Source organism: Falco punctatus (genome assembly GCF_963210335.1).
Source record: "Falco punctatus genome assembly, chromosome: 19".
NCBI classification, from domain to species: domain Eukaryota; kingdom Metazoa; phylum Chordata; class Aves; order Falconiformes; family Falconidae; genus Falco; species Falco punctatus.
Genome location: NC_137599.1, coordinates 3,606,459 through 3,633,036, shown reverse-complemented (window position 1 = coordinate 3,633,036; position 26,578 = coordinate 3,606,459). Strand labels below are relative to the sequence as shown.

General features: G+C 62.2%; 3 protein-coding genes across 7 annotated transcripts; 1 reads left to right on the top strand and 2 right to left on the bottom strand.

Moving 5' to 3' along the window:
- Positions 1–120: 120 nt before the first annotated feature.
- CNTD1 (cyclin N-terminal domain containing 1) lies at positions 121–4,062 on the bottom strand (the record flags this gene model as incomplete). The annotated part of the gene is made up of 7 exons (XM_080370026.1): positions 121–912; positions 1,534–1,630; positions 2,030–2,174; positions 2,666–2,828; positions 3,341–3,506; positions 3,714–3,789; positions 3,891–4,062. The coding sequence occupies 7 exons, from the start codon at positions 4,060–4,062 to the stop codon at positions 751–753; spliced, it is 981 nt and encodes a 326-aa protein (XP_080226152.1). The 3' UTR covers positions 121–750.
- Positions 4,063–5,355: 1,293 nt separating this feature from the next.
- On the top strand, positions 5,356–6,077 carry COA3 (cytochrome c oxidase assembly factor 3). The gene is made up of 2 exons (XM_080370025.1): positions 5,356–5,597; positions 5,677–6,077. The coding sequence occupies exons 1-2, from the start codon at positions 5,396–5,398 to the stop codon at positions 5,787–5,789; spliced, it is 315 nt and encodes a 104-aa protein (XP_080226151.1). The 5' UTR covers positions 5,356–5,395; the 3' UTR covers positions 5,790–6,077.
- Positions 6,078–6,916: 839 nt separating this feature from the next.
- WNK4 (WNK lysine deficient protein kinase 4) lies at positions 6,917–26,485 on the bottom strand. Of its 5 annotated transcripts, none has more exons than XM_080370000.1 (21): positions 25,905–26,485; positions 19,434–25,829; positions 13,405–13,577; positions 12,646–12,866; positions 12,394–12,551; positions 11,661–11,749; positions 11,366–11,585; positions 10,956–11,286; positions 10,655–10,785; positions 10,514–10,581; positions 10,291–10,432; positions 10,096–10,212; positions 9,875–10,021; positions 9,520–9,577; positions 9,248–9,400; positions 8,482–9,104; positions 8,141–8,237; positions 7,604–8,027; positions 7,243–7,445; positions 7,039–7,139; positions 6,917–6,955 (listed from the first exon to the last, which is right to left on the bottom strand). In XM_080370000.1, the coding sequence occupies exons 2-21, from the start codon at positions 20,325–20,327 to the stop codon at positions 6,953–6,955; spliced, it is 4,353 nt and encodes a 1,450-aa protein (XP_080226126.1). In that variant the 5' UTR covers positions 20,328–25,829; positions 25,905–26,485; the 3' UTR covers positions 6,917–6,952. The 5 variants fall into 5 exon arrangements, with proteins under 5 accessions (XP_080226126.1, XP_080226123.1, XP_080226127.1 ...); XM_080369997.1 differs by having other exon boundaries at positions 6,917–6,952; XM_080370001.1 differs by having other exon boundaries at positions 7,039–7,136.
- Between the last annotated feature and the right edge of the window lie 93 nt (positions 26,486–26,578).

The window sequence follows — 26,578 nt, the reverse complement described above, 5'->3', positions numbered from 1 at the left end:
AGGTTTGATACAGTTTAAAATATGTGTTCGCTACGGTGATACTATTTGTAATACTTCCTGCAGCCGGTTCTTGCACAGATACACACTAAGTAAATAATAAAACACTGCTCTACACAAGGCGTGCTTTCATCTGGCGTATGCCAGGCGCAGCGTGAACAGCCCCTGGCACTTACATGGACGTGCTGAACACTTGCATTGCTTGCAAAACTGGTGGGATTCTGTCCTTTTCATGACACTGGTCAACTAGGTGGCTTTTTTTGGGCAAGAGCGAACAGGCTCTGAGCAGTGGCAAAGAGGGAATGCAGGAACAAGCAGCCTGGCTGCAGCAGGCTGCCCAGGACAGTGCTTTAATTTTTAAAAAGCAGCAAGCCAAAAAAGAAGATACAGCCCTGTTTGTACCAGCTGGGCATGCAAGCTGCTCCTAGCAATGCAGGTTACCAAGCAGAGTACTGTGCACGTTAATGCCTTTTCAAAATACCACTCTTAAGAGTTTTCTCTAAAGGAAACTTATAAATTAGAAGCTATAACTCTTACAATAAAGTTTTCGGTGCTGAAAGAGAAATGCTGCTTTGCTTCTGCACGCTGCCTGAAAGGTCGAGTTTTTCTAATTCACACATAATATATGAAATGTTAGGGAGCACCTGGTGTTCAAAAGTATGAACCAAACTGCAGTGTCACATGAAATGGTCGGTTAGTGGCAGCGTAGCAGTTTGCTGCTGATAGGGTCGCGACTGGCCGTAGAAGATAGCTCTATTTGAAAGACAAAATTCCGTTCCGTGGAGCTTTTGTTCCAAAGCCTCTGTAGTGTTGCTTGGGAGTGGTACTGCCAATGACATGTTTCAGTACTGCATAAGAAAATTCTAAGATACTTTGTGAAGTAATGCCAGTGATACTGGTTAAATGCTCCACAACCTTAAAAAAAAGCAACAGACAAACAAAAAAATAATTAGTGCCTGAGACATTATTTACAGACATACTTCTTAATCCTCCAAATCTAATGAGAATAATAGTGCTCCATCAGTACACTCCAACAAAAGCTGAAGCCTCTCAGTATGTTTTTTTATTTGGTTGGTTTTTTTGTTTGCTTACTTGCTTGTTTTGGGTGGGTTGTATTTTGTTTTGCTTTTCTTTTCTAACTTAATTGCTTCTACTGAAGAAGTGAAATGGAAAAGCTGCTCTCTGTAATAGGCTGTTACAGTATTCAGTATATAGTCTGGGCAGGAAGCTGTCCCGTGGGATCGCTCCTCCACCTGCCAACGAAATGACATCTAGGGGGGTTTGTTCTGGCTGTGAAGAAGCTGCAGCGTGGGGAAACGCTCACACTAGCGCAAGCACAAGCCTTCCTGCGGGATTGGCCTGTACCCTCATACTGTTCTTACAAAAGTATACGCTCTTCCTGCTAAAAAACCTGAATGTCATCACCTCCTTCACGCCACTCCCAGTCGAGCCTACCTGTCTTCTTGCTGTGCCTCAACATATAAGCAACCTTCACATTTTTTCACATAGAGCTCACGTGTTTAGAAGCGCCTGTACCTGCTTCCAGTGCTCCGGGTTTAGTATGAACACGCTTGTGCTGATGATTCCAACAGCCAGCAGCATGAAATCTTCCTTTACTGTCAGAAACTTTGCTCTGCAGAAGTAGAAGTGTTTTCTGGTGCAAAATGACACCAGCTTTACAGTTCAAAAGCTCCTGCTTCTGTAATCGCTATACAGCCTACGGACATGATAGCTTATTCGGTCCAAATAAAGCCTGATACTGTTTAATGGACAGTGCTAAAGCAGGGTTTTTACGATTAAGTTAAACGCTTTCCTAGCTTGCCCCTAACCTAAAGGAAACATGGTGAAGCACATTGCTTTGAACTGGGATATTAAGATCAATAAACAATGCTGAAAGCCCTCCAAAATTAAATTTTTAAAAAACATGCCCAAAATGTAGCATAATGGGTATTATGCTACTATTTCTTAGGGGGTTTTTTAGGGTTTTAATTTCAAATAGTTATTTTAAGTAATGGACACGTAAGGTACTTACACCTGCAGTTCACTTGGTGTTGAATTTTCAATGGCAATCTTCAACAAAGTGTCATAGATGCTATCTCTTGTAAGGTAGGAGAAGTCTAGTAGTTGCACACACATCTGATACAATGGTTTTGCCGGAAGCAAGCAGCCGTTATGTCCTAACACAGAGATCATACATAATCAGCCATGCATTTTGAGCCATTAAACCAAATTAGAAAGAAGCATTGGTTACTGTAAGTGAGGGATGAAGATTTCTAGTGACAGCTGCCCTTTGTTTTTGAATGCCACAAGTCGCCTGATGCCATCGGCTTTCTCAGTCTCAGTATAATTTCACTCATTCTGAAATGCAGGTTTTCAGGCCTGGGCAAAGAAAATGGTAAGTCTCTGTAGAAAATGTGGCCTTACACGATGTTTTGGGGTTTTTAAACTCAATCTTTTACTGAATGAGTCACAACTGGCTGTCCAACAACATTCAGCAGATTCTACTAAGGACAAAGTTCTCATCTGAGAAGTAAAGCCCTGAACAATCTGAAACGTGCCTTCACAGGATGCAAAAGTCTGTAATATGGCACATTTTGGTTCAGATCAGTAATAGCTCTATTATGCTTTTTAAAAAACTTTCCCATTCTCTCCTATTAATACTCTTTACCTAAAACCTCTAGAAGCAATTCCACGTAAGCCAAAGGAGTTGACACACTGATCTGGAAGTGCAGAGTTTTTAAAACAGCAAGCTCTGAGTTGAGCAAATCCTGCTTGGTGTATGAGTATTTTAAGGATTGCAGAAATTTTACAGCTGTGTCATTGTTAACTATCTGAAGAGGGGAAAAAAACAAAAAGACAAATTATGTCCTAGGCCATAAGGCACTTGCTAAGAACAAAGTACTTTTTCGCTTAACTCCTCCCACGGCACTGAAGCATGAGCCACTGTGGTGCTGCCCACTAGCCCGGCTGCCCAACTTCTCCTTTCAGCTGGCATGAGAAATCCAGTTTGGACCTTCTTTCCTGCAGGTTTCCTCTACTCCATAAACCTTCCCCAGGCAGGTATGAACCCTCTGTAACCCTAAGTTTTCAACAACTACAGGCTGAGTTTTCCCACAGCCAGTGCTTTTTTCCCCAGTATGGGGAAAATGGGAACATTTCTTGACAAATTGTTACAAGTGACAATTGATCTGCCCTAAACAGAAAAGATTTAGGTCTGCAATATCCTTTGCATTTCATTGTCATTGTTGCACTTCAAAGAGGAAATCTACTTTCTAAGAAAGATTAACATACTGGATTAATACACTGCTAAAAAGTGTTAAAAGAAAAGGTTTAGCTGGCTTACGTTATAGTGTAAGGAGAGTTTGCTTGCAAGCTGAACGCACGAGACAAGACGCAGGACAAATGTGTCGTCTATCTGATCTTTCAGGGAGCTCCAGCTGCTCCCTTGTCCTTGTTCACAACTCTGAACATTCTCTCTGGAGATTTGTTCTACTTGCTTGATCATAAACCTACAAAACCCACAATTGCTCAGAAAACAGTTCTGCTGAGAAAAAGAACAGCAATTCTGCACATACTCAGAACACATGGATAGCTGTTAATTTGAATTAAATTAATAAAGAGGCAAAGCTCTTGTTTGAACGGGTGGTGTAGAGTGTGCACAGTGTAACCACGTGAGAGAAATGAGAAATGCACTGAGCGTTCAGGATATTTATTACCTTTCAAATAACTCCACCGCTTGGTACCTTGCCAGCTGGTCCAAGTGCCATTTTTCACACAAAAGGAATATAAATTCTGCAAAAAAGTGCAACAGTCATTCAGTTCAGTCAACAGAAGCTAATTATACAGCTGTTAACTGCCTCAGGAGTTAGCTGTAGTTGAGAAAACAGTCTCACCCACTATCTGTGTCTCTTTGAAGCATCCGGCCTGATCCGGAAGCTTGCTCAGGTACTGTTCGTTTTCTGTGGCCAGACAGATCAGCTTATCCTCAATAACCTCAGGAATGACCTGGCCAAAGATGGGGTCTGCGTCACAGTACCGCGATCTTGCTTGCACCTGGCATGCCATTGAGCAGTGCGGGCCAGAAGCCCTATGGACAATAATTACTTCAAAGGCACCACAGCACGTCAGCGGTGCCAGTGGGGAAGGGCACTGAGAGCCCCCCCAGGGCTGTGCTGGGGCCTTGGCGTCCCAGAGGCACAACTGGGGAGCTGCAACCCCTCGGCAGCCAGGCTGTCTGGGGGAAGGGGCCCACGGCACCTGTTGCCCACAGGGCAGGTGTAGGTAAAGATGGGGATGAGAGGGAAAGTGAAGGCAAAGGGACAGGGACTGGGACTGGGTCAGGGACAGGGACCAGGACCAGGACCAGGCCAGGCCAGGCCCAACTGCCAGGCCAGGCCCAGGCTGTGCAGGTGAAGGCAAAAGGACCGGGACAGGGACTGGGCCCAACCACTGGGCCAGGCCCAGGCTGTGCAGGTGAAGGCAAAGGGACAGGGACTGGGACAGGGACAGGGACTGGGACCAGGCCAGGCCCAACCGCCAGGCCAGGCCCTGGCTGTGCAGGTGAAGTCAAAGGGACAGGGACCGGGACCAGGATAGGGACCAGGACCAGGCCAGGCCCAACTGCCAGGCCAGGCCCTGGCTGTGCAGGTGAAGGCAAAGGGACAGGGACTGGGACCAGGACGGGGACCGGGACTAGGCCAGGCCCAACCGCCAGGCCAGGCCCTGGCTGTGCAGGTGAAGGCAAAGGGACAGGGACTGGGACTGGATCAGGGACCAGGACTGGGCCAGACCCAGCCACCGAGACAGGCCGTGGCTGTGCAGGTGAAGGCAAAGGGACCGGGACTGGTCCCGGGACCGGGGCCAACCACTGGGCCAGGCCTAGGCTGTGCAGGTGAAGGCAAAGGGAAAGAGACTGGGACTGGGTCAGGGACAGAGACCAGGTTGGGCCCAACCGCTGTGCCAGGCCCTGGCTGTGCAGGTGAAGGCAAAGGAACCAGGACCGGGCCCGGGACTGGGCCCAGCTGCTGCGCCAGGCCCTGGCTGTGCAGGTGAAGGCAAAGGAACCAGGACCGGGCCCGGGACTGGGCCCAGCTGCTGCGCCAGGCCCAGGCTGTGCAGGTGAAGGCAAAGGAACCTGGTCAGGGACAGGGGCCGGGCCCGTGCACAACCGCCCGCCCAGGCTGTGCAGGGCCCCACCTCGGCGCCTGCCTGGTCACGAGGCCGCGCTCCGCCAATCAGAGCGCTCCTCCGCCACGCGCCGGGCCTCAGCCAACCACTCGACGCCCTGCTTCCGTTACACCTGCGCGCAGCCAGCCCGCCTCGCCGGCGCCCTCCTGATTGGCCAGCGTCCCCGCCGGATGTGACGTCGTCGCGCTGTGCGGAAGCGGCGGCGGGGAAGATGGCGGCGCCGCGGGAGCCGGGCGGGGAGGCGCCTTTCGCGCAGCGCATCGACCCGGAGCGGGAGCCGGGGCTGAGCCCCCAGCAGCGCCTGCTCATGGCGCAGGTGGAGCGCGCCCAGCGCCAGCGCGCTCTGCAGCGGCGGCTCCGCGGCCGTAACGCGCTGGTGGCGCTCGGCATCGGCGCTGTGGTGCTTGGCATCTGTATCCTCCGGGGCCGGGGCGGGGTCGGGGGGGACGCGCCGCGGACGCGCCTGCTCTTTTCCTTAACGCATCCCCGCAGATGGCTACACCTTCTACTCGGTGTCGCAGGAACGGTTCCTGGACGATCTGGAGCAGGAGGCGGAGGCGGCGCGGGCCCGGGCCCGGGCGCGGGCCGAGAGTGCAAAGAGCTGAGGGCTCGGCCCGGCCCCGGTAAACCCCATGAGTGAGCTGCGGGCCTGGCGGGGCAGGATGTGCCCCGAGCTTGGGGGAATCGCCTGGCCCTGAGCACGGAGCAGCCGCCCTTGCAAGGGCCTGCACGGTGCTCGGTATGGTCCAGGGAAGTGCACAGGAGGACTCCCCTGCAGGCAGGGCTTCCCCCCTGCAGGCAGCCACCTTTCTCCTGGAGAACAGACACCAGGGCCTTGCTCCTGGAGGGAGCGGGGATGCCCATTGCTTTCCACAATAAACATCCTGTCTGGAGACTGTGTTAGCATGTGTTGTTAAAGCAGCTGGGGGACTAGAGTCCAGCCCAGAATCTTACCACCAGCTCAGGTGGCTGCTGAGATAGGACAATTTTCTGTTTTGCTCTTTTTATTATCTTACTCAGTTTGCGCCCTTATCGCAAGCCAACAGCAAGGACAGCGTCCCCAGGTTCCACCGGACAGACACAGACAGACCCCACTTGTATTTAATTCATATTTATGAAAAAGCTTTCCAGACCTCAGTTCATAACAAAGTGCACCTGCCACTGCTCAGGTGCACCAGCTGGGGCTGGGGGAAGCTTCGTCCTGCTCCACAGCCGGCTCCTTCTCAGCTGGGCAGGACGAGATGAGGGTGGCAGCGAGCAGGGCAGCACTAGGCAGTGGGCTGGGCTCTGCACGTTGTCCCACAGAGCGAGTGGGGCGGGAGCAGCCCCAGGACAGAGCTGGAGGACAACACGGTGGCAGGGTGGTGGTGGTGGTGATGTATCATGACTGGGAGGTACTGGGGGATCGTTCTGCTCTGCCTGCGCGGGTTCAGCTCAGAGTAAAGCCATGAAGGATGGCAGCAGTCACATGTGTCCTGCAGCTGGGGCTGGGCTTGAGCAAAGGGGCTGGGAATGGTGGGGAGGGGGCCAGAGGGGCACTAGGAGATGGGAGGACAAGTGTGGGACAGGCCTGCCCTCCCTCTGATACAGAGGCAGCAGGTACCCAGGCGCGGGGCCAAGGGGCACAGGGGCAGAGGCAGGGCCTGGGTGCTGGCTGCCCCTGGGGCCGGTGCTGTCCTCCTGGGGGGTGCAGGGGCTCGTGCCCGACCCCCGCAGGGCAGCAGGCACTTGGTTGAGGTAGTTCATGAAGTCACTCCTGGCCAGCTGGCTACTGGGGAGAGAAGCGGCAGTGAGCTGGGACCGCTGGGAGCACCCTGGGGGTGCCAGCAGCAGGATCAGCACCCTGCCCCTTACCATCCGGCCGAAGTCATCAGCGAAGGTCACCCCCTTGCTCAGCCGCTGCTCCTGCGAGCCGGTGCTGCTGCCGCTCAGTGAGTTACGGCGCATGATGCCTGCTGAGACAGACCAGCCCTGAGCAGGGGGCACCCCTGACTGGCCCAGCACCCCTCCCAGCCCACAGGGGCCCAAGGAGGGAGCGGGGACAGCGGGGGCTGTCACCTGGGGGCTGCGCCAGCTCCAGGCGCTGCAGGCTGTTGCGGCGGGAGGGGTTGAAGCTGCCCTTGGAGAGGCGTCGCTGGCGGCTGGAGAGCATGGCAGCGGGGGAGACGATGGCCAGCGGTGGCTGCTTCCCCATCCGCAGGTACAGCTCCTCGATCTCCTTCTTCTGGGCGCTCTGCAGCAGCTGCACCTCAGCCAGGTGCCTGGGGAGGAGATGGGGGCTGGCAGCTGAGCTGTGCCCCACACCCAGCCATGCCAGGGCCTCCAGGGAGTGGGCATCGTGGGAAGACCTGTCCCCTGTGCTGCCCGCCACGTGCAGCCCACCCCTCTCTCCACCCCCGCCACGGAGCTTCTCACTCACTTCTGGCGCAGGTTCTGCAGCTCCTCCCAGATCTCCTCGTCCTCGCTCTCGGTGTCGTCGCTGCTCAGGTAGGACAAACTGCGGGGGTAGCTCATCCACACCTGGTTAATCACCGCCTGCGGCGCGCTCTCTGTACCCTCCTCCCCGGGGCCCTCCCGGTCGCTCTCCGCCAGCGGCACCATGCCCTCCTCAGCCTGCACCTCCTCAGGCTCAGCGTTTTGCTCCGCCATCTCCACCAGCACAGAGTCTGAGTCGCTGCTCGAGCTATCCCCCGTGCCAGGGGCCGCGGGCAGGGGGGAGCTGCTTGCTGCCGGCTCCGCACCATGCTGCTCACCCTCGCTGCTGCCCAGCACCCGGGAGCTCACAGCCAGGTCTTTGGTTGGTGTCACCTGGAACCGGCCCAGGATCTGGGGCTTGGCTTCTGCTGGGGACAGGGGGCAGTTGGTGGGGTTTGGGGCACGTGGGCTGGCAGGGACATGACGGTGCCTCACCGCAAACACGGCCACGTGGCACAGACTCGGCCCTTCCCCACCTCACCTTCGCTGATGGGTGAGAGCTGGGCCTTGGGCACGCCAGGGGCTGGTGACTCCGAGACGATGAGCGAGTGGCTGGGCTTGGGGGAGCCAGGTGACACCTGAAAACATCCAAGCGCTGTCAGCTGCCCCACCCGAGGTCCCCCCATATCTCCTACCCCCCCGCTGCTGCTCCCATGGCCCGGGACCCCCCACCCGCTCAGCCACCCCTGCATCCCAGGTGCTTCCCGTGCCACAGGGCTCCCTGTCCCAGCCCAGGGCAGCACCTGCAGTGACAACCTGCCCCCCCGGTGCTGAGCCCTACCTTGAGCAGCCCCGGGGAGCCCCTTCCACACCCACACTCACCGTGCCGCCCTCCGGGCTCCCCGGTGCGGATGTGCTCAGTGATGGCAGGGGACTGAGCAGTGTGGGCGTGCTCAGTGACAGCAGGGGACTCCCTGCAGCCTCGCTGCCGGCAGGGCACGGTGACGCCGGTGCCAAGGTAGGGGATGGCATGGGTCCCCCAGCAGCGGGGACATCAGCTGCCACTGACTGCAGGGTGCCACCACAGGCCGGGGATGGCTTGGCCATGCTGGCGGGGTCGGGGTAGACGAAGCGTGGGGGCCCCAGGAGGAGGCTCTGCGGCCGCGGCAGCAGCGGTGGGTAGAGGTGCCCACCCGAGCTGGCGATGGAGGAGACAGCGGGCAGCAGCGTGTGGGCCACGCTCATCACTGCCAGGGAGAAGACGTTGGCCAGGGACAGGAGGGGGGTGGTGGGGGACCAGGGCGTGCTGGTCACAGGGGGGCTGAGGGGGCTGCTGGGCTCGCTGGGGACAGGGGATGTGGGGAGTGGCAGTGGGGACAGGAGGGCTTGGGGCAGGGCTGGTGGGACAGGCCCCCCTGGGGTGCTCGGGGGCGTCTGCGGGAACGCTGGCGATGCCGTCAGCCAGGAGGGAGCCATTGAGACCAGGGGCCAAGTCTGCATTGAGCCTGTGGAGAGAGGAGCATCAGGAGTGGCCCCAGGCCCCCCCCGGGCCCCCTGCTCCCCCACCCAGGAGCTCGGAGCCTCGAGCCACCAAGGAGCCAGCCAAGGCCGGTGGGATGGATGTGCCTGGCCCTGCCAGCGCTGGTACCTGTGGTGGAGCCCGGCAGCATCGGCTGCAGCTCACCAGCCGGCGCTGCCAGCGGCTCCGTGGGGCTGGCGAGGTCCTTCTCCGCCGGGGAGCTGCTCAGCAGCGGCAGAGCCGGGGACTGGACTGAGAAGCTGGGACTGGTGCAGCCCAGGTCTGTGGCACAAGGGTGACAGGCAGCGCTCAGCCGGGGCGGGAGGTGCCCCACAGGACCCTCTGAGCTCAGCCAGGGCCTGGGGGTTGAGGGGAAGGGTCCACATGGGGCAGAGACATACCGCTGAGTGAGGATGAGGAGGAGATGGAGCGGGAGAGCTCCTGCAGCTGCAGGTCCACCTGCCGAGGGGGATGCAGCTAAGGCCAGCGCTGGGGCAGAGACCCCGGAGAGGCCGAGCCAAGCCCCTGCTGGCCCCCACCCCAGCCCCACCACGTGCAGGGACAGGAGCCAGCAGCTCCGCCGGGCAAGGGGGCACCCCAAGAGCAGGCAAGTGACCCAGAGCCACAGGCATGGGGCTGGGGGACCCTGCACCCCAGCCCCCTCCCCGCTGGGCTCCCCAGGGCCGGGCAGCACCCCCAGCAGCACTCAGCACCAGCAGCTTCCCCAGTGGTGCCGAGGCTGGGCTGGGCACTCACGGGGCTGCACTCGGCCTCGGGGGTCTTGGGCAGCTCTGTGGTGCTGTGTCCGTCCTTGCGGAGCAAGGTCTCCACGCGGTGGATGATGTCCCGGATGCGGTGGATGAAGCCGTCCCGCTCTGACATGAGGATGAACTCGTTGTGGACCTGGGGGCGGAGGGGCCGGTCAGCACCCGGCAGGACCAGGCAGGCCCCCGCCCTTGCCCCCACACCGCGCTCACCATGACGGCCGCGATCTCCTCCGGGTTGTCCCCATCCAGGTCAAACTTGAAGGTCACCATCTTGTTGTTGTAGGTCTGCAGCTGGCACTCCACCACCCGGTCATTCTTGTCGGAGATCTGCGGGTGACAGAGCCGGCTCAGCCCGGGGAACACCCGCCCTGCCCGCCCGGCACGCGTGGCGCTCGCGGCACTCACGTTGGTGATACGCAGCCTGGAACGGGCTCGACGCCGCAGCAGCTTCCCTGAGACCCTCTTGGGCGGCAGCTTGGTGCTCCGCTCGCTGGCCGAGAGCCCCTCGTAGCCGTCGCTCATGCCGGACGCCACATCCGAGGCGTAGCTGTGGGAAGCCCCAACACCGGAGCATCAGCGTGGCTGCTCCCAGCCACTGCGCTCCCCCTCCAGCCCCCCCCAGCCTCACCTGTCCACTGGGGAGGAGAAGCCGCTGGCGGGGGGCAGGCGCTCGGTGGGCAGCTGCACTGCAATGCTCTGGGGGGGGAGAGGACAGCGTGAGCCGGCGCCGCGGCCGCCCTGACCCCCAGCCCCACAGGGCTCTGCTCACCGTGGGGAAGCAGCGCAGGGGGCGGCTGGGTGGTGGGCTGGTGGGGTCCCCCGCTGAGAAGCTGCGATGGGCCAGGTCCGGGGAGTCCAGGAAGCCAGAGGAGCTCAGGTAGCCATCTGTCTCACCGTCAGCTGCGGAGGAACGCTCGCATGAGCGCAGCCGGTGCAAGCCCCCTCCCTGGCTTGCACCCCTGGGAAATGGCTGCAGGGCTGGGTGTGCGGCACTGCTGGAACCGGGGAGGGACCCCCCACCCACCTCCCACCAGGTCGCCCTGCTGTCCCCCCACCCGGTGCCTACGCACAGGTGGCTGAGGAGTAGCTGGTGTGCTGGTAGGCGAAGTGCTGGTGCTGGTCAGCCTCGGGCTCCTCAGGCTCCGGTGGGAAGGGGCTGCTGAAGACGGAGTCCCCGGAGCCGGGGGTGGCCAGGGCAGGCGCAGGGGCACCAGGCGGCAGTGGGGACTTGAGGTCCTCCAGCAGCTGCAGGACACCCGGCGACTGCTCCGGCTCCGCAGGCAAAGGCACATCCTGAGCACGCTTCAGCTTCTCCCGTTTGCGCTTGATGGCCACCACGCGGTCCCGCACCGCCTTGGCCACCAGCTTGTAGTCAGCCTCACAGACAAAGCCCAGGACCACCTGGGGGGGTGGGGGGGGCTCATCATGTTGGGGCATAGGGACCCTGCAGCACCGAGGGTCCCTCCATCCCTGTACCCACCATCTCCTGGGCCACCTCCTCCGCCACGTCCTTGTAGAGCTCGAAGAGGAACTCGATGGCGTTGTTGTCCTTGTACTTGCCGTGCAACTTCTTCGTGTCGTCCATGCGCAGCCAGAGCTTGAGCCCAGACTTGACGCCATCGTCCTCCTCGGCCAGCTCCACGTGCACCCCTGTGTCCTCCTGGAAGAAGGAGTGCTCCAGCAGGTCCTGGATGGTGTACCTGCAGGGAGCACGGCTCAGCGCGGGGCCAGGGGCTGGGGGGGCTCTGCCGCCCAGGCCCCCTGCTCCCTCCCACCTCTCGTTCTTGTCCATGCGGATGCAGCCCTCGATGATCTCCTTCAGCTCCGGCACCTTCACTTTGTAGAAGCTGCTCGGCTTCAGGCCCTGGGGGTGATGGGGGTCAGCTCCACCTGTGCCGGACCCTGCCACGGTGCTGGGTTCCAGGGCCGGGGGCTGCACCCAGGCTCTGCGGGACCATGGCGCTGCTGGATGCTCCCCCGGCAGCCGCAGCCCCTGGCACCGCCAGGCACAGCCCCACCGCAGCAGGGGACACGTGGGGACAGGGCTCCCAGCCCACAGTGCCACGGGCCCAGCAGTGGCTCCTGCAGCCTGGGCCATGCGTGCCGGCACGGGCAGCCGGGGCCGGGACGCCCCAGGGCTCCAAGTTTCCACCCCAGTGGGCAGGAGCCGGCCAGGACCGGCCGGGGCAGCCGCCGTGCCGCAGGCAGGGGGTGGCTGAGCAGACCTTCTGCCGTTCCACCCCGTTAACGTGCTGGCAGCACCTGGCATGGGACACGGCGTCTGGCCAAGCTGCACCCCCCAGCCCCCGCGGCCCCTGCACCCTCTCACCGCCCAGACTCATTTGAGCTGATGCATAACCTGCACGGTGATGCATTTTGGGGAGCAGTGACACCAGGCAGCTCCATCCATCCATCCAACCAGCCCCCTCACCCCGGCTCCCGTGCCCGTGGCACCAGCCAGGGGTGCCCCCCCCCCCCCGCCCCCAGCCTGGGGCCACGGCCACTCACCGAGGTGACCTTGCGGTAGATCTGGGCGGCGTTCTGGCACTCGGAGTAGGGGTACTCCGAGGTGGCCATCTCCAGCATGCACATCCCGAAAGCGTAGACATCCACCGCCTCGTCGTACTTCTCCTCATACATCTCTGGTGCCATGAACTCGGGGGTGCCTGGGGGTGGCAGTGGGGCTCAGCACCCCCTGGTCACCGACCCACCCGCAGCCCCCATGGCGCAGCCACAAGCCCAGCCGCGCCAGGACCCCACCTATGACACTCTTGGCGAAGGAGGCTCGCTTGAGCGTGGCCAGACCCAGGTCCCCGATCTTGACCGAGCCGGTGGGGCCCGTGATGAAGATGTTGTCACACTTGAGGTCACGGTGGATGATGGGGGGCGAACGGGTGTGCAGGAAATGCAGCCCCTTGAGGATCTGCCGGCTCCAGCGCTGCAGCACCTTCAGCTTCATCTCCTTGAACCGCTTCAGATAGCTGCCGGGGAACCCATGGGGCTCGGATTCACGGGGGTCAGCCCCCAGCCCCAGCCCACCCCCCTCTTGCCACCATGCCGAGCCCCTCGGGATGCAGGTGCCCATGCGGGGTGAGCAGCAAAAAAGCATCTTGGAGTCGGGGCTGCTGGTCCCCTCCCGGCTGGGCTCTGCAGGGGCAGCACAGAGAACCCAACCCAGGAGGAGCTGAGCCCCCTGAGCCACCAGCACTGGGAGCCAGCCGGGGCAAGCAGCCAGTGCCACCACCCCACACGGCACTGGGGTGCCCAGGCCACACCATCCCAGTGAAACTCGGCTCTCCAAACACACACCAGCGATGCCCGATTTCTGTCTCCAAATCCCAGCCCTGCCCTGTCGTCCACCCAGATCCCACCTGAGCCCCCTGCAGCCCATCATCCCCACCCAAATACCCACGTCAAATACCTGGGGGGGTGTGTGTGTGTGTGTGTGCAGACCCGTCCCTCGCCTCACCATCACTGCAGGGACCCCCTCCCCCTCCCAGCCTGGCGGTCCCCGCTCACGTTTTCAGGGTGCCGGACGTCATGAGCTCTGTGACCAGCACGATGCAGATCTGGCCTTTGATGGACGATTTCCAGGAGTCGTAGAAGCGGACAATGTTGGGATGCTGCAGCCCCTTCAGCATCTCCACCTCCTCGCTGAACCGCTGCCGCTCCGTCTTCGACAGCTTCCGCGTCTGTGGGAGCCAGGGGGGAGCTGAGGGGGGCAGGTGGGGTCCCGGGCAAGCACAGGGGATGCCCTGGCTTACAGGCGACCCCCACGTCCTCATCCCCACCCCCTGTGTGCGAGGCAGCAGGGGCTGCTGTGGCCCTGGCGCTGATCTGGGGTCAGACCTGCTGTCCCCCCGCAGGGGCTCACACGAGGCTGGGGCTGTCGGGGACCAGGGTGTCCCCCCACCCAGCCAGCCCCCGTGTGGCACCGCTCTGCACAGAGCCGCTCTCCCCTGGCTCGCGGAGGGCTGGCCAGGGTCTCCCATGACAGATGCTGCACCCAGGAGCCCGGCTGCTTCCCCCTGCCATGAAATCTGCCCCGTGCCGGTGCTGCCCGTCCCTGCTCCCGTCCCTCTTAGCCCCCAGCCCGTGCCCACCAGAGGACAGGGGGAGCCCCAGCCCGCAGGCACCCAGCCCAGAAGACATGCGGGGGGCTTTGTGATGGCCGGGCCCACCAGCGTGCCCCACACAGCCCCTGTGCCCCCCAGGACAGCCCTGCCCCCCGCCACGGCATCAGGGGCTCCCAGCACAGGGCACCGGTGTGGCAGGGTGCCACCAGCCTCAATGAGGCCTTTGTTGGGGAAAGCAGGCGGGGGAGGCTCCAGCCCAGGTTTTTCCGTGTTCCTCCTGCTTGAGTTAATTAAAGAAGAAATCGAAGCCGAGGGCACTGAGTGGGGCTGGGGCCAACGGGGAGGACGCAGACCCTCGTCCACGGCTCTGCAGCGCAGGAAGGAGGGAGCCGGCCGGCCAGACCCACCGGGAACCGAGCGGAGCAGCAGTGACTCCACCACAGCCCGGGAGCCCGGGGGGCCCGGTGCTGCACAGCCTGGGACCCTCCCAGCTGGGACCCCAGTCCAGCCCATGCTGGCAGGGCAGAGGAAACTGGAGCTGCCGTGGGCGGCCACCGAACTCCCACCGCCAGGCGCTGCCAGAGCCGTGCTCGGCTCCTTGGCCAGTGGCTGCCATCCATCAGCCCGGGCAGCTTTTGTAATATTTTCATTGCATCACAGCTGGCCCCACGGCCGGGCTGGAGCTGCTCCATAATCCCCTCTGCTTTTAACACACGCTCAGGGACCCGGCTCAGCCCAGATGAGAACCTGAGCCCTGTTGCAACGGAATGAATGGGACCTTTCATACCCAAGAAGGAAAACAGCGAGCGAAGCCCCAGCCCAGCGGCACGCTGCCTGCCCTGCCCAGTGCCACAGCCGCCCTCAGACCCCCGGGCCCCCCACTCCCCACCAGGGAGCCTGGAGGCTTCACTGTGCCCCACAAGCTTGCAAGGGCACGGGGGAGCCCACATGGGCTATGAAAATGGGCAGGGAGCCACGGGCAGCCACAGTGCTCTGAGCTCAGTGAGAGGGGACCTCACTTGGAGTGGTTGTGCCAGCGCAGCCCCCACTGTGCCAGGACCCCCGATCCCAGGCAGGACCACCAGCACAAGGTCACCTCTCCCAAGGTGTCTGGAGCAAGACCTGGGGGTTTGAGCTCGTCCCCCAAGCCTGCACCAGGCCTGCTGGGCTCCCCCGGCACCGTTCTTCCTGCAACCACCAAAGCGGCAGCCGGTCCCACAGCCGGGCACGGTGCTGCTCTCCCAGCTGAGCACCAGCAGCGGGGACCAGAGCCCAGCCTGGCCAGAGGAGCGGCTCAGCCCAGGACAGGGCACCGGGGAGGGCATGGCTGCCAGCAGAGCCCCACCGCCCCGCACGGCACGCAGGGACACCGTGTCCTCTCCTAGCAGCACCTCGCGCTGGGCAGAGGAGGATGCTGGGGATGGTGGCACGGGGCCGGGTGAGGAGCTGGGTGGGCAGCGGTCCAGCCCCATCCTGCGAGCCAGGAGCTGGCTGCCGGGGAGCCCGGCACAGCCAACACCGTGAGCCGAGGCCAGTGCAGGAGGAGCGAGGGCCAGGCACGGTGGCCAAGGACGGCGCTCGCCTCCGAGGCAGGAGGCTCTCCCCAGCCAGCGCGAGGAAGCACCAGCGCTTGGCAGGGTCTGCAGCCCCTGCAGGGCCCTGGCTCCGCGTCGCCCTGGCCAGCGGGTCCCAGCAGCCTGCGAAAGCCCCGTGTGCGGCGCTGAGAGCACTCCTGCACCAGAGGGATGTTCATAGCGATGCTGTGATGGGGCACAGAGCCGGTGCTGGAGACCACCCAGCACCCTCCCTCCAGCCACGAGCACAGCACCTCCAGCTGCAGGGATGTCCTGAGCCCCCAGCCCCCGGCAGAGCAGCTGGCACTATGGCAGCAGTGGGTGCCTGCACCCCAGTGGTCTGCCCCCACCGCTTTGCAAGTGCTGGCCCCATGCACGCTCGCAGACACACTCACGTTCCCAAGCCCACAGGACCCCCATGCAACAAATCCCCACCGCTCAGTCTCCTCAGCTCATTCCCCAGATGGCAAAGCCCCTGGCCCCACGTGGGGCTGAGTCCTGGACACTGCCCCAGGGCCTCGCCAGACCCGGTGGCAGCAGGATCCCCAAGCACGGCACAGGCAGGATGGGCTGGGCACGGGATGGACAGGATTTTGAGAAGATGAAGGAATTTGGTGCCCCACAGCCCCTGGGGCACCAGCCCAGGTTACCTGCCCCACCTGGGCATGGGAGCTGGGGGAGGCTGGGCAGAGCCCATTGCCCAGGCTGCTCTAGCCTGCAGGGAGCCTTGGGGGACCCACAGGAAAACTGCTCACAGCCAGGTATTTACAGCTCAATCCTGCTCCGGGCCTCCAGTTTCCTCCCTGCTTCCTCTTTCCCTGCTGCCCGCAGCACCTATCAACAGAAATAGTCCCAGTCTAAAGCTGGAAAGCACAAACAGGTCACGGCAGGGCTGCAGGACACAGGCAGGAGGCAAAGACAGACGCCGCGTTCAGGACTGGGGGGCAGCAGCACGGGGGGGGGGGGGGGGATGGGGATGGGCAGGTCCCCAAAGGGGGTCCCACAGGAAGGCAGGGGACAGGCAAAAGTAGCCTCCAGGTCACCAGGCACTGGGGAGGGAAGGGCAGGGCAAGGACGGCATGGAGAGCTGGGATTTGGGATCGGAAGCCATCACAGCAGCTGGATGAGGCTCTCCAGACCGGAACAGGTCAGAGCTGAGGTTAGGTATTCATTTAGAATTGAAAGGCAATAAAAGGAGAACTGTGAAAGACACAGGACAAAGCTATTTTTAAAAGGGCAGAACCACAACCATTTTTATTTGCGGTTCCAAATCCCATATTTGTGTCACAGTGTCTGATTCTTTGCATGATTCCTGAAAAAAACCCAAACTTTTAAAAGTCTGCTTCTGTGCTCCCAGCCCCTCGTGGGATGTGGATTTTGGGACAAGAGACACTGGATAAAGAGCAGTCAGTGGGATGGAGCGGAATACTACGTGGAGAAGGGAGAGGGGCGGGGGGAGGGCTGGGGGGGGGGGGGGGGCAGGCACAGGAGCAGGGCAGGGGCTGCCTGTGCTGCTGACCCTCGAGGGGTGCTCAGCTACAGCCGGGCTGCGCTGCCCTGGGAGGGTGACAGCAGAGGGGAGCCAAGTCTCCCAGACACTGTGGGATGCTGACAGGTCCTGGCAGGAGCTCGGCCTTGGCACACATGTCCCCCACCAGCCACCCGTGAGCCGAGTGCGTGGCTCCCACCCGCGCTGGCCTGGCAGGCTCACGGAGCCGGCAGCAGTGCTGGCGTGCGCCTGCTGGACTCGGGGCACAGGAGCATCTTTGCTCCCCAGCTCCCCTTCCTCCACCTGGACGGTGCAGCCTCATCCCCCCCACGGCCACCTCGCAAGACCCCAGAGCTGCCCACGCTGGCTGCAGGCATGCCCTGCCTGCACCGCTGCCGGCTCTTCGCCAAACAGAGCCCCGGGTGCATGCGGCTCCAGCCCTGGGCTGCAGGGTGGGCATCGGGGGCCGCATCCAGCCCCAGCGGACAGGCAGGAGCTGTTCTCACACAGCAAGATGCGGACGGGGACCCGCAGGGCAGCACAGCCCGGCCACAGGGACAAGCAGGAGGGCAGGGAACAAGCTGTGCTGGCAGCCCCGCTACGGAGCTGGGGCACTTTTGTGACGAGGGGCTCACACCCGCAGGGAGGGACATGGAGCCATCCAGGTGGGAAGCATCGGGCACAGCTGACTCATCCAGAGAAGGTCCTGGGCTCGCCAAGGAGAGCCTTTCCCTGCCAGCAGCGCGCTGGCACTTCCCTCGCCGCGTGCTGCTGGGGACACGGGACTCAAATGGAGCTCAGGAGCATTTGGATGGGGCCGTGCGAGGGAAGGAGCGCTGAGCCGGCTCGGCGGCCAGCTGAAGCAATTGTGCAACCCACAAAAGCAGGCAGAGGCCCAAGACCTCACCTTCCGCACCAAGGGGCCATAGTCAGCTCCTCCAGAAATCACCCACCACTATCTCAGGATCTCTTCTTGCACTGCTGGGCTGCAGCCACCCCAAGGACCCAGCCCAGGCAGCCACACCAAGGTTTTAGGAACAAGACAATAAATAAACTTGCAAGACACGTTTTTCTGTGTTAACAAGGACTTGGACCTTCCAGCCACTGCAGCCATCCCAGAGCCAGGAGCCTGGTGTGGAGACTTTGGACTTTACCAAAGCCCCTCCCCAGGGGCTCCAAGAGGAAAAGGGAGCCCCATGGCACAGCTCTCCCTGGGCACCTCCACGGACAAGATTAAAAGCAACGAGCGGGACAAGGCATTGAGGAGGCAACACCTTCACTGCCGCCTGCAGCATCCCACTGTTAGCATCCTGCTGCTGGGCAGCGAAGGGGATGGAGGAGAGCAATGGCAGGGAGGAGATGGGGATGCTGGAAAACGACAGGTCTGGCTGCCCCCAGCAGAGAACCCGAGCAGCATCACAGAAACCACACACGGGTGCCCACAAATACCACTTCAGCCAAGGTCAAGCTGCTGGAGCGCACCAAGGTCACACCGTACCCTGCTCCCAGCTGACGCCCAGCCCCAGGCTCGCCGCAGGCACGTGCCCCTGGGCACGCCGAGAGCTATTGGAGCAAACCTCAGCACCAGCGCCAGCACTGGCACCGGCGCGTGTGCAGAGGCCAGCACCGGAGGGGGCACCCCTGCCTTTGCTGCCCCTCCGGAGGGAAAGCTGCAGGCTGGCGGGCATTGGAGTGCCCAGCCCTGGCAGCCGGTCCCAGATCCACCTGTAAACCCCCCGAGCGGGGACTGGCACCGGGAGCGCCGGCACCCCAGTGTGCTCCATAGCACGGGCAGCAAGAAGGTAAATGGAAAACAGCACGTGATGGGCAGGAGGGCCAGGAGCAGTGGCGTTAAGCAGGGATCCTGGGTCCGGGCCAAAAGCCCCGTGCGGTGCCCAGGCACTGGCAGAGCTGGGCACGGGGCAGTGCCGGGAGCCCGAGCCTGGCCGCAGGTGCCCTGCCCTGCCACTGCACATCGGTGCTGTCCCTGGCAGAAACAGGGGCTCTGGGGTCCCCGCTGGGCTCCAGCCCCAGGGGATGCCCTGTGGGTCCTGCAGAGCAGCCCAGGCAGGCAGCGGTGGGCAGAGGGGCTCTGGGCCGGTGCAGAGCAGGGAGGGGAGGGGATTGCCCACGCCAGGGAAACTGGACAGAGAAGGGTCCAGCTGGCCCTGCTGATGCCCCCTCCCCCGGGGCGGAGGTCTGGGGTGCAGGCAGGGGTCTGGGGCAGGGGGACGGGGCTCTGGGACACAGGCGGGGGTCTGGGGCAGGGGGACGGGGCTCTGGGACACAGGCGGGGGTCTGGGGCAGGGGGACGGGGCTCTGGGACACAGGCGGGGGTCTGGGGCAGGGGGACGGGGGTCTGGGACGGGATGCAGGCGGGGGTCTGGGGCAGGGGTCGGGCGGCCGTACCTGCAGCTCGCACCAGGCCACCTCCACGGTGGTCTCCGTGTCCAGCCCCTTGTAGACGGTCTTGAAGGAGCCGCGGCCGATCTCGATGTCAAACTTGAGGAATCGGCCGTCGGGGGAAGTGGCGACCGCGCGCGTCTCCACCTCCTCGCTCTCCGTCTCCTCCGGCTCCCGGTGCCCGGCGGCAGCCGGCGGCGGCGGCGACCCCCCGCGCTCCCCGCCCGGTGCCGGGTAGCCCAGCAGCTCCAGCTCGGCCGAGCTCCGCCGGTTGAAGCGGGAGGAGGCGCGGCGGGAGTCGCGCCCCGAGGGCCGCCGGCCGCGGCTGCGGTGCGGGGCCCGCCCGGGGAGCCCCGGCCCCGGCTCCGGCTCCGGCTCCAGCTCCGGCGCGGAGCCGCCGCCCGCCCGCTCCGCCTCGGGCTGGGACATGGCTCCGGCGGGCGCGGCCGCCAGCATCGCCTCAGCCCGGCCCGGGGCCGCCGCCGCGCAGCTTCGCACCTGGTGCCGCCGCGACCCCACGGCCAGGAGCGACCGCCGGGCACCGGCCCCGGTCCCGGCCCCGCCGCGGCCCCGCCCGGCGGCACCTCCCCCGCCCCGCCCGGGCCCGCCCCCGCGCGGCCACCGCCCCCCGCCTGCGCTGCGCCACCGGGCACGGCACCGGGCACCGGGCACGGCCCCGGGCATCGGTCCCGCCACCGGGCACGGCCCCGGGCACGGCATTGGCCGCGCCACTGGGCATGGCACGGGGCACTGGGCACGGCCCTGGACATTGGCCCCACCACCGGGCACGGCTCTGAGCACCGGGCATGGCACCGGGCACAGACCCGGGCATTGGCCCCGGCCCCGGGCACGGCTCCGGGCACTGGGCACGGCGCCAGGCATTGGCACCAGGCACGGCATCAGCTCCGCCACTGGGCATGGCACCGGGCACCGGGAACAGCACTGGGCATTGACCCCACCACCGGGCACGGTACCGGGCGTTGGCCCCGACACCAGGCACGACACCGGGCACGGGCATGGCCCCGGGACGGGCACCTAGCGCTGCGGCTCGGACTCTGTGCATGGAGCAGCCGCCCTGCAGCCCACGGGAACGGGGGGCATCCCCTCCCCCCCGGCACGTCTCCCAGCTGGGCCCTGGCCAGGGACCACTGCCCAGACCCCCCCCGGAGCTGTGCTGCCGCGGTGCCCCGGGGGCTCCGAGCCCTCCCTCCCAGCAGGGATCCCCTTCCCCAGCCATCGCCCCCATGGGGGGCTCCGGGCACTGGGGTCCCTGCAACCGCCCCGGGCAGACGATGCAGCCTTGGTCGGGATGCAGGAAAGCGCCTGGTTTGGACATTTCCTCGTAGCTTCTGCCTCAGGGTTCCCGAGCAGCGTGGCCCAGAGACCCCCATCCCACTCCCCACACTGCAGGGTCAGTGGTCGGAGTCCCCCCGGGCACCATTCCCGGTCTGAAATCCTGAAAGGAAGGACAAGCAAACGGGAAGGTACGAAGGTGTGTCCGCCTTGCGCCGGCCAAAAGCCCAGACAAGAGCTTGTTGTCTCTCCAGGTTAAACGAGGAGCTTGTTCTACCCGGTGAGGCTGTTTACACAAAACACAAAGCAATCGAGGCCACCGTTAATTTCTTTTCCCTACGGTCAAATTGTTTCTACTCAACGATACCGGAAACATTACGGAGAGGATCAACACGGGAGCACAGCCACGTCCTCCTCAAGGGCTGGCACAGGCGGTGATGCTGGTGATCCAGGCTGGCTCCGCCGTACAGCTACAGGCCACGGCCCCCCCAGATCCCCCTGTCTGGCAGGAGCAGGGAGAAGCATTTTGTCCGCTACACGTTGTTCCTCCGGGAGCCTTGGCTAGGCTGGCTGTCTCAGCGCTGACCTCCCACCCAGGCAAACCCTGCTCCCGCTCATCCAGCCCTGCTCTCCGGAGGAGACGGGTACCACCTCCCCGGGACGGGGTTTGAGTGATGTTTCCCCGCTGGGAGCTGCTTGCCTGCAGCGTGGGCTGCTGGGCAGGGAGCAGCGACCACATCCTCACCCAGCCCCGTGCACCCCAGAGCGTGCATGGGGCACGGTCCCACGGGAACCACCAGCGCTGGCTGGAAGATGTGTGTTGAGCACCGGCTTCCCCGTGGAGCTCTGCCTGCTGCCCCGGTTGCAAAACGCCGGGACAGACAGGCTGGTGGCCTCAGGGCTTACACTGGCCCTGGCACAGGAGACTCTGGTGTTGCAAGGTGCGACACGGTTGGACTCAGGTTTGCCAAACAAGGATTTGGATGAGCCCTGCCCCAGACCTGCCCAGAACCTGCCCGCTTCTTGCTGCATCCGTTGCCAGAAAGGGGGGCATCCCTGCCCCCCCGCCCCGCAGCTGCCTCCAACGCAACGTTCCTTGGGCTGTCCTGCTCCTGTTGAGCTCTCTCCTTGAGCACCCACAGGTGCACCAAGGAAGGAACCCACACAGGAGCTGTGCCATTGCTTTCCCAGCCTGGAGAGCAGGAGAGGCAGGGGAAAAGCCACCCCCCAGCCTCTGCTTCTCCTCCAGAGCCCATCACAGGACACGGGGTTACAGCTTTTACCCATTTAACATGTCAGATTTAAACCCCTCCCTACTTAAAAAGTAATTGCTTTTATTTTGATCCTGTCCTGACTACAATTTCCAGCAGAGGTGGAGATTTCAGTCCTCCCTGGCTGAAAAATCCTCAGCCTGAGCCGCAGGACGGGCAGCGCTGTGTCTCCTGCAGGAGCAAACCTGGCAGCGACGGAGCCTGCTAGAGCATCGCTCCCAGCACCGCCAGCATGCTGATGGCTGCCTGAACTAAACCAGACCACGGATCTGTCCTCGGAGAGAAATGGTGCTGGGTGGGTTGGGAGCTTCCACCGCCCTGGGACAGGCACGTCCAGCTCGGCTGTCCCCAACCTGGGGAGCTCAAAGAGAGAAACCCAGCCCCAGCTCCTTGCTCCCTCTGCACAGCACCAAGCAGGGCGGCTGCAGGATGGACCCAGCTGGGCTGTGCCGGGGCCCAAGGGTGGCCAGCCCCGAGCTGGGCAGGGGGAAGGAACCTGTGCAGCTCTGAGCTGAAACGCTGCCCAAGCCCCTGCTGCTGCCCCCAGCCAAGGGTCTCACACTGCCCCACCTCGGGGACACGGCCCAGGCTGGCAGGGAGCCCCAGCAATTCAGCAAGAGCCAGGGAGCCAGGCAGGGATCTTGGCTCCATCTCTGGCAGGCTCACGTCCCCTTATCACCCGTTTTCATCATGAAACGAGATGCCTCAGAAGATCCCAGAGGAGCAGAGTGTCCCAGTCCTGGTGAGGCCCCTGCAGACGGGAGAGGAACTTAGGGGTGCAGTTTGCTCTGGCTGCTGCCCTCCCACACCTCCCTGGTGAATGGCCTGAGAAGTTCCCTGGCCGCCCCCCCAAATGCCATCCCATAGCAGGGGCTTGGCAGGGGTGCAGGTCCCCTCCTGACCTGGCCCGGGACACCAAGCTGGAGCCAGCTTGGCCCAAAATCTGAAGGTTCCTGCTCTGCAGCCAGCTGCCCATGGCACCACTCTGATGGTGTCCACAGCTCCACGGCCGTCATCAGGGTGACATGTCCGGGCTGTGGGTGCCAGTGCCACCCTCTGCTTTGAGGAACCGCTGCAATCAGGCCATGTAACCCATTTCTCGCTTGCACTTGGCTGCCAGGAAGAGAACGGGGACTGCGTAATTGCTCTCCTCAGGATTAGATCACGAACCAGAGCCCTGCTCAGCTCCTCGCTCCAGCAAGCTGTGCCAGGAATTGTCCATCCTGATGCCAGAGCTCAGGACAGGATCACGGAGGGGCCGCAACGGGTCTGTACGCAGGCATCTCCCGTGGAGATGAAGGATGCACAGCTCAGGTGCCAGGCACAGGGTGCTCATCCTGGGAAAGGTCAGAGCGGAGGAAGGCTCCACAGTGCCCTGGGGCTTGTTTCACGGTTGGCTTCAGCATCCCATGCCTGGGGGCTTCCAGCATCCTCCTGCCGCGCCCCTCCTCGCCATAACACAGGGAGTTCAGGGAAGAAGAGATGTCACCCAAACCTCAGCTGTGGCTTTAACCCAGGCAGATAACTCCGGAGGATTTCCTTAGCCCAGAGTTACAGATGTAACCTGCCTCCAAGTGAATGCTGACATATAAATTTATCAAAGTGAAACAATTCTCGCTCCTAACTAGCTGCACGAAATAAAAACGCTCGGCGTTTTTACATCCCCAACCAGCAGGATCCAAGTGTGCACAGCCTGATAGCACCTTATCTCAGCACTGGCCCCCCAGCCCCCGCCTCGCTGCGGCCGGGAGCCCTAATCACCATGGCCAGACACTTCAGAGTGGCCACGGGCCAGAGGCGGGGGCCACGCCAGCACCCTTGCCCCACAGAAACGCCACTTTCTCCAGCGGCCAGGCTGGAGAGCCAGAGCCTGAGCCGTGCCCGTGGTGGGGGAGTGTGGAGAAGTTTGGGGCTGGGTTTTAAACTCTCCTAATGCCAAAGCCCCAAAGCACATGGCACGGCTCAGCCCCGCTGCAGCGATGGTACGGGCAGTCCCCTGCCACGGGCAGCGCAGCGGTGGCAGAGTGGTGGCCGGTGAGGGAGCTGCCTGGCCGGGCTTCAGCTGTACCCCTGCGTGGGCACGGGCCTCCCCTGCCCGGTGCTTCACTTACACCGAGCCCGAAGCACCGGGAAGAAGCATGCCTGCTGCCGTTCACAGGAACGCCGTGCGTGAGGCTGCCACGCTTGCTCCCTCTGAGCAATTTAATTACATCTCCTCCATCTCTACCCGGCACCCGAGGGCTTCCACTTCCACACTGAAGCAGCCTCACCACATCTCCAGGCTGCCTTCGGTGTCCCAATCCCACAATTACATCATCAAACGGCATGAAGCGCTGATTACAGATAAGGAAATGCGCTTCAGAGGACAATTAGAAGGTCCTGTGTTACCTGCTGGCAGGAGCTTACATCACCACGAACTACAAATTGCCACTGTCGCCCGCAGAGGGAAGAGCCAGGGAGCATCTGCTCCCTCGGGGGTGGCAGCACCAGGCAGCAGCAGCAATTCCAGCCCCAGGACCTGTCCCACGGTCCCAGACGGTTGCCAGCAGCATCTGCTGCGGCACTGCGGTAATGCCTGGCACAGGGAGTCAGTCCCACAAGGACCTCGCAGGCACGGCTGGATGCAACGTTTCATGACTGGCTGAGAGGGTAGAGAAAAAGGAATTTTACACCTTGGCCATTCTGAAGGGAGGGTTGTACTCTTCCTCCTCCTCTCACTAAGTTAAGAACTAAGTAGGAAGCTGAAAAAAAGTGAATTGCTGCCAGGAGCGCCTTGGAAAGAAAAAACTGGGCTTGGGATTATCTAATGTCACATCAGCCATTTCCTAAGAAAGGAGCAAATTTAATTAAGGACACAGACTCACCCAAGGACAGCCAGGTTATGCACAGCACATGCAGCTCAGAACACAATGCTGAGAGGTCAGCATCATGCATATGGAGAGCAAGAAATACAAACATCCCGGGCCTGGCTGCTAAAAGCTCGTTATTTGGGATCAAACGCAGATCAGGCACAGAACAGCCAGCACAGAAACACGGCTCGCTGCAGGGGTACGAAAGCAGCGGGAGGGGAGGGCGCAGCAGCCAGAGAGGGAAGGAGTCAACGTGGGTGGCATGAGAGAGGAGGAAGAGGCAGATCTTGGACATCAAAACAAGCCGGGGAGACACTGGTAGCAAATGATTCCTACACGGAGACTTTCCTGGCTGCAAACTCAGAGGGAGGACCCCTGCCCAGCCAGCGAGCCCTGGTCTGGAGTCTGTGGCTGTTGCAAGGACACATGCGCTGCCTCTGCCAGGACACGCTGTGGGGCTCCTGGCACATGGCACGGCGCAGCCTTTGCTCCTGTAAGCATGGCTGGCAGCAGCCGCGGGGAGCTGGGCTCACTCAGCCGCTGTCAAGACATTCCCCAGCGAGACAGCACATGGTGGCACCAGGACGGCTCTTTGCATCCCCAACACATCCATCCCCGAGGGCTGCCACGTCTACCCGCTGCCCCCAGACCTCACAGCGCAGGTGGGAGCTCAGCCCAGGCTGCCAGAACGGGTGCCCAGGCACAGGGCACGTGAAGCCAGCTGGGGCTGCGCCATCCCATTTATCTCCTGTCACCTCCGTTTTCGTAGGGACAATGGTCTCCCGAAAGGATCGGAGGCCAGCGCGGCCGTGACTCATCACAAGCACCACCAGTGCCTTTCTCCAGCAGAGGAGTGCTGGCACACAGGAATTCCGCCGCAGCACTGCCGTCACCAGCACAGAGAGGAACGCTGAGCACCCGCCTCCAGCCACAGCTCCAGAGCAACATGCCCAGACCAAGCCAGCGCAGTTTGGGTCAGTGGGCTCCTGCTACAGAAAGGAAATTTTTATATTTCACAGCCCCACAAACTCAGCCTGGACTCCAGCACCTTGAAAATTACCTACCGTCGACGACGGCTATCAGCAGCGCTGCAGCTGAACCAGTGCCAAATCATCCTCCAAGGGCAGGGCAGGAAGGACAAGCTGTTCAGCACCGGCTGGGGACAGGCGGCTAAAGCGTGCCGGGGAGCCGGCACCATCTGCTCCGCCGGATCCCACAGCGACCACACTGGGTCTGACCAAAGGTTGCTCCAGTGCAGCGCCCCACCTCTGCCTGCAACAAGTGCTGAACGCTCGGGCAAGGAACAGGAAAGGCGAGCGCGATCCTTCCGCGGCACAGCTGTCCACCTTCTCCTCGTGAGCGATTAAGGATTTCCTGGGTCAAAGCCTGTACCTGGGTCACAGTTGCTGACGAGCTGGGTACTTCATTATCAGCACCGAAAATCTAAAAACTGAAGTCATACCCTCCACCAGCCGCTGTTGTAAGCTTACCCCACCATCTCTGCGCCAAACCCATTAGCTTTCAGCGGACTGCAGGTGGAAAATGAATGTAAATGTTGCCCTGAAGGCAGGCAGCATGGGCCAACACGGTCCAGAGCTCTGATGTGTGGAAATAAGTACTGGTGCTACCAGCTTCCCACTCGGGTGGGGTGGCTCAGCAGGCCCACCCTCTCCCCAGCACGCTGCTGTGTTCATCTGGTGCAGTAAGGAAACGCAGCTGGAGGGCAAAAATCCAGTAC

Bases quoted from the DNA above. Each gene is read 5' to 3' on its own strand.
- COA3 (XM_080370025.1), top strand. From the start codon at position 5,396: ATGGCGGCGCCGCGGGAGCCGGGCGGGGAGGCGCCTTTCGCGCAGCGC. The intron at 5,598-5,676 runs GTATCCTCCGGG...GCATCCCCGCAG, and splicing joins CGCTGTGGTGCTTGGCATCT to ATGGCTACACCTTCTACTCG.
- WNK4 (XM_080369997.1), bottom strand. From the start codon at position 20,327: ATGCCGTGCCTGGTGCCAATGCCTGGCGCCGTGCCCAGTGCCCGGAGC. The intron at 11,586-11,660 runs GTGGGAGGGAGC...TGCTCCCTGCAG, and splicing joins CGCATGGACAAGAACGAGAG to GTACACCATCCAGGACCTGC. The intron at 8,028-8,140 runs GTGAGGTGGGGA...CCCTGTCCCCAG, and splicing joins GCTCTCACCCATCAGCGAAG to CAGAAGCCAAGCCCCAGATC.